Source organism: Mus pahari, chromosome 12 (genome assembly GCF_900095145.1).
Source record: "Mus pahari chromosome 12, PAHARI_EIJ_v1.1, whole genome shotgun sequence".
NCBI lineage: Eukaryota > Metazoa > Chordata > Mammalia > Rodentia > Muridae > Mus > Mus pahari.
Genome location: NC_034601.1, coordinates 76162920 through 76174956, shown reverse-complemented (window position 1 = coordinate 76174956; position 12037 = coordinate 76162920). Strand labels below are relative to the sequence as shown.

The 12037-nt window shown below is 41.2% G+C and overlaps 1 protein-coding gene across 3 annotated transcripts in view; it reads left to right on the top strand.

The window, feature by feature from the left end:
• The window catches only part of Atp5pf (ATP synthase peripheral stalk subunit F6), an 8983-nt gene extending 1490 nt beyond the window's left edge, over positions 1-7493 (top strand). For all 3 annotated transcript variants that reach the window (XM_021209310.1, XM_029544332.1, XM_021209313.1), the window contains 3 exons: positions 2958-3137; positions 6815-6939; positions 7368-7493. In XM_021209310.1, the coding sequence (XP_021064969.1) occupies positions 2974-3137; positions 6815-6939; positions 7368-7405 (327 nt within the window). In that variant the 5' untranslated portion in view covers positions 2958-2973 and the 3' untranslated portion in view covers positions 7406-7493. The remainder of the gene's footprint in view (positions 1-2957; positions 3138-6814; positions 6940-7367) is intronic.
• The last annotated feature ends 4544 nt before the right edge of the window (positions 7494-12037 follow it).

Here is a 12037-nt window from a genome sequence, read left to right as displayed (position 1 = left end):
ATGGTTATGAGCCACCATGTGGTTGCTGGGATTTGAACTCCGGACCTTTGGAAGAGCAGTCGGGTGCTCTTACCCACTGAGCCATCTCACCAGCCCTCCCCAATATTTTTAATATCAGACCTCTAACAAGCAGCGAGCCAGCACCGGTTATTCAGTACAGAATTTGTCCCAGAGGGTGTTTTACACTTAGGATGATGTTTGTCTTCTGTGTGAGCATGAACAGGTCACATTCTCTATTTGACTTGAAAAAGTGAGAGGCAGTGGAGAAGCATCAAGTAGTTTTGGTAAGAGAGTATGTGGTCACTGTTAGGACGGTTGAGTAGGACATAGGAGGTGAGTATACATACACGTGCATGTTTGGGGTTCAGAGAATACGGTAAATTAGAAGTGGGACTTGGAAATCATTGTTTTGATGGTGCATTATTGAAAGTGAAAATGTACTTTCCCTGTCTTGTAGAAGAAATGACCATCTTTGCAGTTAGATTGGGAGCAGGTTGTAGAATGTTAGGCAAACAATATCCTTCTTTAGACATTTTTTTTTAATCACCTATAAGCAAGACAAAGAAACAGCTTCCCCCGACACTTTAGAGAGTATTTCCTAAGTGGGCAATATGGAAGTATTTTGCAATATTTTTTAGGGCTAAAGAAGTATTGCTACCTTACTGATTATGTCTTAAGTGTGTTCCTGGATTTCCAGAATGAATTGGGTGATATTTTCTTATTATAAAGTCTTGTTTCTTTGCCTGTAGCTCTGGTAGATTATAAATGACATGGATTTCATCAAATGTTTTATTTTTATCAAGATGGGTGAATGAAAACTCAGTGCTTATTTGATTTTGTTTTTCAGCAGTACTAAATGTTATTCCAGGTTTGTTGAAATTGGTACTATTGACGCTTTAGATTAGATAAACTCTTCGAAATGAGAATGGGGAAGATTGCTATCTTTCATGTTGTAGGGAGTATAGCAGTGTGCCCAATAACTACCCACTATAGGCCACCTTAATTCAACTTATTCAGGACAGCCAAAATTATCTTCAGACAGGAAATGTGCCCTTGTAGCGAAAATTACATACTCTCTCCCTTCACATATATTTAATAACCATTATGCCAGTCAGCTGGCTTATAGTTCATGATTCTTGAACTATTAGTGGTACCACTCAAACCCCTCTGTGCATTTCTGTCGGTCCATCCGTCCGTCTGTCCATCCATCCATCTATCCATCTATGTATCTATGTGTATTTATTTGGGTGTGCATATATATGTGGGCACTTCTACCTGTGTTTTTCCGATGGCCAGGGTCAGCCTCTGCTGTTTATCTTCAGGTACTGTGCACATTGCTTTTTGAGATAGGGTCAGTCAGTATCCAAGATCTTGCCAAAAAGTCTAGGTTGCCCAAGTGAGCTTCAGAAAATTGGCCTTTGCCTGCCTCCCCAGTGCTTGCCAGTATCATAAGCTTGATGCCAATCCTGGCTTTAAAATCAGAACAGAACAAAACAACACTACCCCTCCACCACCACTTTTGTAATTGGTGATATTACTAAATTCAAGACAAATTACTCTGTCAAATTAATGTGAAGGTTTTTGTTTTGTTTTGTTTTGTTTTGTTGGTTTTTTCGAGACAGGGTTTCTCTGTATAGCCCTGGCTCTCCTGGAACTCACTTTGTAGACCAGGCTGGCCTCGAACTCAGAAATCTGCCTGCCTCTGCCTCCCGAGTGCTGGGATTAAAGCGTGAAGATTTTTAAATTCTTGTTCGTACTTTATTAATATGAACCAGTAGCAGTATGCTCACTACCATGGCTCTCCCAATCTAGTGGAAGTAAGGTGTCAGTAGCAGATAGATAGTTGGTGGAAGTGTGGGAAGCATGTTGGCACAGCAGGATTTCCTCAGGGGTTTGCGTGGCCTTTATCAAGGCCATTCTGAAAAGCTTTGAGTGTAAGACCCTGTAAGCAGTGAAGCACAGTGGGTACTATAGAAGTGCGGTGGGAGAGGGTCGTCTTATTTCCAGGGTGCACTTACTGTCGAATGAAGTGTTCCGAAGCTGTTCATTGCAGTGTGGCTCTCCTGTTAGCTCACTAGGGTTTGGGGAACCCTTCCATTTTCTAAGCTAAGTCTAGATGGGAAGACATTTTTCATCTAAGTTTCAGCCTGTATCTCTTCCTTTTAGACCTCCTGCTTGGATATATTTTTTATAATTTGGAATACTTTTGGTTTTGATCTTTAAATTCCTATTTTACTCAGGTCTCAACAAGAATTATCCTCTCCTTTAATATATCTATCAATGCTTTGAGCTAGAAAGTTATTTGTTTTAGCTTCAAGGGTCTGAAGAATAGAGAGGCTTTAAGCTCGATGTTTAAACTATTGACTCAGACCCTCATTAAACTCTGATGAGCTTGTATCATCTAATCTTTCTGTTACTGCAGGGCTCACGTGGCCTTGTGGCTGTTTTTCTTTGCTGTTTCTTTTGGAAGTTGATTGGCTACAGTGTGAAGTGGCTAGGATCCTGTGTTGTTAGCAGGCAAAGCTGTTTTCCTTCCCGTGAGCCTATGAAGTGGAAACTTCCAGCCTCTCACTCCTGGCTAAGACAACTGTCTTGACTCTCTTTGTCCCTTCAAGAGGTCTTGGAAGCTGGCACAGTAGAGGCAGTTTGTCTTTTCCTGCTGGTGACAAGCAGTGTTCTTAAACAGCCTCGCCTCACTGTTTCTTCAGGTCCAAGATTAGGATCATGGGAGAAAAGGCACTACCCCAGATGATGTGTTTTCTCTTTCCCTTTAACTCTTTGGAACTCTCAGCTCTTCCTAGGGCCCAGGGCCTCTTGGTAAGAAGGAAAGGCCTTGTAATGGCGGGGTTACATGACTGGCCAGACAGAGCTTGAGTTCTGGTGTAATTTAGTGCTGTAACACAGGATGAATTTCAGGTGTTGTATGAAAAGCATGTTAACTTCTAATGCTTCTCTAGTACCAGAGACTCAACCATGATTCTGCAGAGGATCTTCAGGCTCTCCTCTGTCCTTCGGTCAGCAGTCTCTGTGCATTTGAAGAGGAACATTGGTGTTACAGCTGTGGCGTTTAATAAGGAACTTGATCCTGTACAGAAACTCTTCCTGGACAAGATAAGAGAGTACAAATCAAAGCGACAGTAAGTGGGTAGATGACGAAGCCCGTTTTGAATATAAATGTTCAGAGCATGTAAACTTCAAGATGTAAGTCCTAACTGTGTCTTCTTTATAAGGGCTCCAGGGGACAATTCTAGTAAGTCTGTTGTCATTTGAAGTATAGGCACAATTATGTTGTTACAATGAAATAGATCACAGAAGTACGAAGGATCTTGAAGCTAGTTAAGTAAATTAAGTACCTTAGACACTGATTACTTTAAGAATGATTGGGCAAGGCATACAATCAGGATTTCACCTGGTTTTCAGCTCTTCTGGGATGTGATTTGAAGGATGTGTATAACAGCATTTTTCTCTTTTAAGACTATTTCCATGGTGATTGTCTTAGTTAGGGTTTTACTGCTGTGAACAGACACCATGACTACTGCAGACTACCTCCTTTTTGATGTCTCCTATCTGCATGGAACGGTTCTCTGGTGGCAGATGGGCATGGATTTGGTGAATGACAAACAGACCAACAGGAGAGAACATGTAGAATCTGAGTGTATTTTCACAAAGTGAACACCAGTCTTATATAATACAGAAAACAAAGGGGTAGGATGTCACATCAGGCAAAGTACATTGAAGTTATCTGACACAAAACAGAGGAATGACTTCAAAAGGACTTTCAGGAGCCAGGTAATGTTTATTTACAGTAAAGATAAAACAGCTCTGCCTAGGGTCAGTTAAAGACAGGTAAGGATTTCACACCCTAGTCACAATTTGTGCTACTCCTTTGAGCCTTGTGAGAGCTAGCATCAGGGGATTCTGCTCTAGCAGACCTTCTCATGAATAATGCAATACCACAACCCCCCTATTTCTAGGTCTTGGTAAATACTTGCATATGAAAGTAACTTGGCTGTAATGAAGATTCTAAAAGTATGCTTTGCTAAGCTTGCCCTGAGATTTCTAACTCTTATCCAGTAAAATACTGTAAGAAAGCATGCAGGACCCTCCATGATACTGCAGGGACAAATCTGGGGCATTCCTAGCTATTAGAATGCAAGGTTCCAGGAGACTGAGTTTCCTTGAAACTCTTTGCCTCAAGACTGCTTCCAGGTTTCCAAACCTGTAATGCGAGTCACTACTGGAGTGGATGTAGCACATGACCAAGGTAAGTCTTATAAAAAACATTTAATTGGGGCTGACTTACAGGTTCAGAGGTTCAGTCCATCATCATCAAGGTGGGAGCATGGCAGAATCCAGGCAAGCATGGCACAAGCAGAGCTGAGAGTTCTACATCTTCATCCAAAGGCTGCTAGTGGAAAACTGACTTTCAGGAAATTAGGGTGAGGATCTTAAGCCCACACCCACAGTGACACACCTACTCCAACCAGGTCACACCTATTCCAACAAGGCCACACCTCCAAATAGTACCACTCCCGGCCCAAGAATATACAAACTATCACAGTGATCTATTAAAAGACTCAAAGTAGCATGAAGTAGAACTTGGGGAAACAAGAGTGCAAACTACATATTTGAGATGAATGTCCAGTATAGCTATCATTGATTTAACCCCGAAATCTTAGGAAAATAATACACAGCAGTTTATAATTCTTTTGTTTGGTCATCTCTCGTTTACAGAGAACATGGTGGTTAACTGATAAGGGCCATGTTGTTCTTTTTCCAAATGCAGATTCTTAAAAATCTGATAGAAGTAGAAAGCTTATAAACAAATAAATATAAGATAATTTGTGAGGTGCAGGGAGAGTGTTTGGAGGGAGGGTTGGAAGGAATAAATACTCCTACCTGGAGACAATGTGAAAGACCTTTCAGAAGTTCATATTAGGGCTTTGAAGGCAGCGCTTGGCTCAGTCTGCCTTTTTGAGAGTCTCTTGGGCAGCTATAAATCATCTCCCCAGTGAGGGAGAGAGAGAGAGAGAGAGAGAGAGAGAGAGAGAGAGANAGAGAGAGAGAGAGAGAGAGAGAGAGAGAGAGAGAGAGAGAGAGAGAGAGAGAGGGGAAAGAGAAAGAGTTTACTAATGATTTTGCTTGTTTTCAATCACCTTTGGAAGACACCCCTAGGAGACTCTACCAGATTAAAAATAGTTGTTTTAAAGACTATACAGGTGAATGGGAGTCGAAGGGTTTTATCTTTTAGTGTAGAAAAATGTCAGGTAAGGTATCAAAGCTAGAAAGCACAGAATTTGTTTGGAGGATTATACACTTTTGATCCCTGAGGTAGAGGATAGAGGAGGAGTCTGCCCAGTCTTAAGTATTAACTCTGTAGATGATGGCGTTGAGTTACAGTGTTGCGCTGGTGGTTTCTGTCAGCCTGACACCTGAGGTCAGGTTTGACTCATCAGAGAGAAGGTAGCCTCAGCTGAGAAAATGTGGCCATAAGCAAGGACCATAGGCAAGCTTGTGGCATTTTCTAGATCAGTGATTGATGTGGAAGGGCCCAGACCACTGCGGGGACAGCCGTGGACCGGAAGTCATGCAGTCTATGAGAAAGCCGTCTGTGGCAGCCTTGTGCAGTAAGACAGTAATGGCACCCTTTCACGTCCGCTCCTGCGCCCAGGTTCCCAGCTGCCTGAGCCCCTGCTCTCACTTTCTCTGATGATGAACAGTATATGGAAGCTTAGAGCAGAATCAGCCCTTCCTCCCCACACTGCTGTGCTCATGGGGTTTCATCATGACAGTGATAGCCCTAATTAAGACAAATGGCAGAGGATTGACGTGTCAATGCCAGGTAAAGGAAGCTAGCCAGGCAGTCATTAAAAGTCTTGAGGACCTAGATGATAGTTCAGTTGGTAAAGTGCTTGCTACATAATAGACCAGAGCTTGGATCCTCAGTACTAATGTAAAAAGCCAGATGCAGTAGCCACAGCAGCATTTGCCTAATCTGACGATTATCCCTGAGGTCTTTCTGGCTAGCCAGTTCGGCCAGTTCATGGCCTCAAGTTCAGTAGGAAACAATGTCTCTGAAAGTGAGGTAGAGAGATAGGAAAAGATAAAGTCAGTAGATATCCTCATTGACCTCTGGTGTTCACACATGTATACAGTATACAGCTTCAGAAACCATATATTCGTAATAATTAACTCTTGTTACCTCACATTTAATGTTTGGCCTCTGTTTGTATGTGCATGTCAGCACACCACATGTATGCCCAGTAGCTCTGAAGGTCAGGAAAGTGTTCGCTTCCCCTGGAAGTGGTGTTCATGGAGAGTTGTGAGCACACTGTGTAGGTAAGGGGAGCAGAACCTGAGTCCTGGGCAAGTGCACTAAGTGTTCCGAGTCATTTCCAGCCCCTTGATCATTTATTATTTAACAGCCCCCTGGCTTAACATTCCAGGCCTCCAGTGGGTTTTAGTGGGGAATTTTTGTTTTATTGGTTTGTGTTTTTTCTTTTCTTTTTAAATCTGGACTGCATCATTTTCCATATACTGCAACTCAGATCCTGAGAAAAATCTGATTAGTGTCTTTGATGCTAACAAACCTTGAAGGTTAGAGACTTGTTTGGAGTACCTTCTCTGAAACCTTGTTCTAAAATAGTTTGAATTGAGATGCAGAGAGAATAGTCATTTTTCTAACCTTTTCTTTTTCCCTACATGTGTACCTTATTAAGACTTGATGATAAAGAGTAGTTTTAGGGTTGGTTGGTTGGTTGGTTTCATTTTAACTAGTGCATAAGTTAGTTTTCTTTGTTTGATTATACACTAGGGCATCTGGAGGACCTGTTGATATTGGCCCAGAGTATCAGCAAGATCTGGACAGAGAGCTTTATAAGCTTAAACAAATGTATGGTAAAGGAGAGATGGATACGTTTCCTACCTTCAAATTTGATGGTAAGTTTTGTCACAAATGAAATTTGGGGATTATTTTAGGTGGAGAATATGTCCATTTTTCTCTAGAGCTAGGACCATGCTCCTGTTAATGACATGCTCTGTCACTCATCCTTGAGAGGTTTTGGGGTGTTTGGAAGTTAATGACAATTGCATGTGAGGGTCCTGTAGCATGGAGAGCACTTGGATCACTGTCCGTGAATTATGAGACCTTTCTCACTTTATTGGTCTAATTATGCAGCACATGTATGTAACAGATTAATAGTGAGCCCCACTCACAGAAGGTTTTGAAAGTTTATCAACTCTCGTGTTTCTCTGCACATGTTTAACAACATATTTTTTAAAAATCTTACAACTGGCACAAATTTCAGCATGGTACCTAATCTTGTTATTGCAGTATGACTAAGCCTGAAATGTTTCCCTCTTTTTAGATCCCAAATTTGAAGTCATCGACAAACCCCAGTCCTGAGGAACATATAAAATCCATGTGGTAATTTGTCATGAATTAGTTGTATAACTAATCAAAAAAATTGAAATAAACATTCATTTCACAGTTATCAAACGTCCTTTAAATTGTTTGGTGAGAGGCAATGTGTGCCTAGCTCGCTCGCTCTCTCTCTTTCTCTCTCATTCTGGTAGAATGAACCAGCTGGAGATGTTGGGAAAATTGGATAAAATTGCCTTCTTCCCGAGTGCAGTGCTGCCCTCTTTAATAGTGGAGCTCATCGCCTAAGGGAGCGAGTGTATGCTGGGTAGGAAGGATATTATATTTGTCTTGAAGGAGTGCTTTTTACATCCTTTGCCATGGCTTTCTTAGGAAATCTGTAACTAAATATGTACAGAATGTCTGTTGTGTCTTAACCACTGTCAGCTCAAACTGGTACCCTTCATTTTTGCCTCTGGGATATATATAGATGTATGGATTCAGGAGAGGTGGTGGCTTGGAACCAAAGGCCCTGAAAGATGTACTATAGAAAATGATCTATTGCCCAGCTGTAAAAGAGCCAACAGTTATTTCCTGGGGATGTGGTAAAAGTAGGAGCTTTTACATCAAGGTTAGCAACTGTAGGTGGCACTCAAGGAAGTTAGACTTGTAAAGGGAAAATGTCCATGTTTATTAAACCTTTTAGCTACCTTGAGGGCAAATTGGGGAATAAGAATCCTCATACATGTGAGGTCTCTAACCAAGTTATTTTCAGTCTGGTTTTTATGTCTCCTCAAATCTTCTCATCACTAATAGAGCTATACACACGTAAGCCATTATGGAATGCAGGAGTTGGAGACTAGAAATCTCAAGGTAACACTGTGTTCAAGTAACAAAGGGGTACTGACACCCAGTTTCGTCATCATTTTTTGTAGAAAGTGCAGTACTTCAGTCACTAAGCAGCAGAACAGCCCTGCTAACACACTGTTACCAGAGCCAGTCTTCAGGACTACAGCTTATTTCTTTGCTATATATTATCCTGAAATCTAGAAAGATACATTTTAGATCTTCAGTTACTTCAGGAGATTCAATGGTTTGAATTCAATTCAATGAATACTTTTTGGAAGGAAAAGTCAGTTTAAAAATGAATAAATAGAGATAATACCATGTTCCTGTAATCAAAGCAATTGAAGACAGGAGGATTGGGTGTTCAAGGCCAGCCTGGGTTACATTTTGAGACTCTGTTTCAAAACAACAGAAATTGAGTGACAGTAGTTAAATATCATGGGAACATGTTAAATTTTTGTGTATCTTTAAGAACATTTCTAGGTACCACATTAAAAGTAGAAAATTGATCATTAAAAAGATACTAAAAAGTACCTTTAGTCTTCAATGGGGCATTTGCCAGCACACTGCTCATGCTCATTATTCTGAAGACAATTTCTTTAGAAAGTAAAAGGCATAGTATGTTTTGTTTGTTTTTATTTCTTCAAATTTGAGGAAGTAAAATATAACCAACCAATGATAGCCTTAAATTTCTTTACCAGTTATTACAGTTAAAATGTTCCAAATCTTAGCTGAACAAGAAACAAGAAATGAAAAATATTTAAGCATTGTGTGGATAAGGCAGGAGAGATGCCGCCATGGTTAGGAATCTGCTCTTCCAGAGGACTGGAGTTTGCTTCCCAGCATTTACACGGCAGCTTACAACCTCCTGGAGCTCCATTTCCAGGGAGTCTGATTTCCTCTGCTCATGGCCAGGGTACCAGGCTCGAAGGGAGTGCAAACACATGTAGGTAAGCCACCCATACGAAAAATAAATTGTGTGGAAATGGACAGCTAATTGCTAAAAGGGAAAATAGTTTTTGTCTATCCTTAGTTCGTATAGTAATAATTCATAGAACATAAACTGAGTTGTATCAGAATACAGTGTTTTATTCACTTCTAAGTAGATGCTTATATTTAATCATTCTTTTGGGTTTCACAGGTATTGACCATTTTCAGATACTCTTAAATACTTTAGGGCTTATGGAGACCTGTACAACATGGGTCTTTTCTCAGGATTTCAGGTTGGTAGAGATGTCAGACATATACATACATACCTGTACTGTAACACAGAAATCAATAAATATCACAAAAGAATCAAATGCCATCAGAATTCAGAGACAAAACTCAAAGCTGGAAAATGGGAGAAGTCTGTCTCACAGAGATTTGAGTTTGATTTGTCAGGAGCAAATAGAATTCCCATAGCTTGTGATGAGGAATAATGTCCAGGGAAGTATTACAAATGTATACAAAGGGCAGAATCAATTGTAAAGACAAACATAGTTCAGTTTGCTGAATAATAAGGCAACAAACAAAAGTGGGTTCTGGGTTGGTGTGTATAAAATTCTGTTGCATCTTTTTCTTTTTAAATGCTAAAGTTTGACCAAGGTAGGTTTGTGGACCATGGCGGATGGGGGTAGGTGAAGAAAAAGTGTGAGCTGTGGATCGGGTGGATGTGTTCAGCTACTCCAGTAACACAGCACTGCAAACCAAGCGGTCACCGACTGTAAAACGACAGGCTCCTCTTCACAATGTCCTGGAAGAGGAGGGAAATTTTGCACTCCCTTAACCCCAACCTTTACCACACACAAAACATCCAGTAAGTAGTTTACCCTCTTTGTTTTCTGAAGTTGGCAGGTATCCAAGCTGAGAGACAAGTGAAACTTTGATTTTAAACTGCTAGAGCTGCCTCACAGCTGCAGGTGTAAGGGAGGGAGGAGTTTCCTGGGTTTTACTGAACAATAGGTGAGTGACTTCCCCCTCTGTTGAATGAGACTAAAAAGTTGAGCTGTGCATAGCTATTTTTGTAGCGTGAACTTTAATCAAACAAAGTGAGTTGTAGAATGAAGGAAGTTCTTTGTAAAGTTGTATTGAAAAATAAACATCCAGCCTTAGTGCTTGAGTTAACCCCTATCCCGACTGAAAGTGAGCTGGATCTAGTTACAACAGCAACAGAACTAAAACAAAACTCACTCTCATAGTTTCTAGACCCTTACTGCACTTACACTGTGGAAAAATAAAATCAACATGTTCTAGAAACTACAATTAGATTTTGACACAATGTTAGAGTTCAAATCACAGGAACCAGCAAAGAGACACGTCTTCGTGGCAGTGACTTCTGGCTAGACTTAATAACTAGAAGATTAGTGTGCACAGTTAGGTCCTTTGTGTAGAAGAAAGCATTCTTAATACAATGATTTCTGCGTAGCTGTATACAGTAGTTTAGTTAAGAATGTATAATAGGTGTTTGGCACAGACTTTGTTAGATGTTCACTGCATAAAATGAACCTTTAGGCTTCAGTGTCTTAAAAGAAAGCTTATCATCTATTAGTGAAGGTAAGGCACTACTACGTAAAATTATCCTCTCACGGTGTGGATTTGAGTCGTTTAAGTGGATGCAGTGGGCCTTGTGATGCTATGTCGGTCTGAAGAGGCATCCTTGAGAGCTGTATGTCTGCTTGGCACGCAGAAGGATAGCATTCCTCCTACCAAAGCAAATCTCATAGTCCCAGCCTTGGCAACATTTACCCTGATTTCTTAAACACCACAGGTGTTTGTTTGCTACCAGGAGCAAGGAGCTTGGCTCTGTGGGCAAATCCCACCTACATCGCTGACACACTTGCTTGTACTCTGCATTGAGTGGTTGTAACAAGAACCATGTGGGTTGACTTATATACTGTCTTGTTCCTTGGAGCTTGCTGATTCAATTAAGTGTGAATCGGAGCTTGAGGGCTGAGCCATTTTACACAAGTCAGCCCTGTGGGAAGGTGTCTACTGATTAGGAAGGACCCAAGGCCACAAAGTTAAAGGGGAGCAGTATGGTAGTGGGCATTGTCCCGTGACCAGATCACTACCAGGCACTCACTGTCCACTTACCCCGTTTGCTTATCCTGAGAATCTGCCTTGCCTCTTGGGTACAAAACCAACTTGACCATGTTCAAAGCTGATAGAGGGAGTAAATGACCTTTCATGCTTATTTACCCAGAACTAGACATCCCCGGTTGCATATATATATATATATATATATATATATATATATATATATATATATATATATATATATTTTAATATGGGTAAAGTAGTCCCCAACAGGAATGGGTTTCCTGCTGAGCACTGGGAATTTCTGATTCTGACACTAGCTGGTTGGTGGCCTTTGTGGATAACCAGTTCAGAAGACATTAGACCCATCTCATTCCAGCCATGGTTTCTCCTGTGCCTTTGCTGGATCAAGAGTCAAAATGAGCTTGTTCATCTACCTTTGCCTTACGGGCAAATGCTTCTCTCCTCCTGTGCCCCTGTCCCACCATAAGCAGACTGGGAACCCTTCATCTTCACCAGGGAGGAGCCAGCCCAGTTCAGAATTGCTTTTAGAGACAGATACAGGTCACCACTCAAGCACAAAAAGGTGTCTGTGGAGTTGTGTGGGTTCTAGTAGTGCATTCTGATGTCCAGGTCACTGAGCCTCTCAAAACGCCTCTGAGGAAATGGCGGTAATATAAAGTGCAGTTGCTGAGTCCCACACCGCAAGAAGGAGAGAGCGAGAGCCAGACTCCCTTCTTCCAATGTCCTTATATGGTCCCCAGCAGAAGGTGTAGCCCAGATTAAAGGTGTGTGCCACCACACCTTTAATCC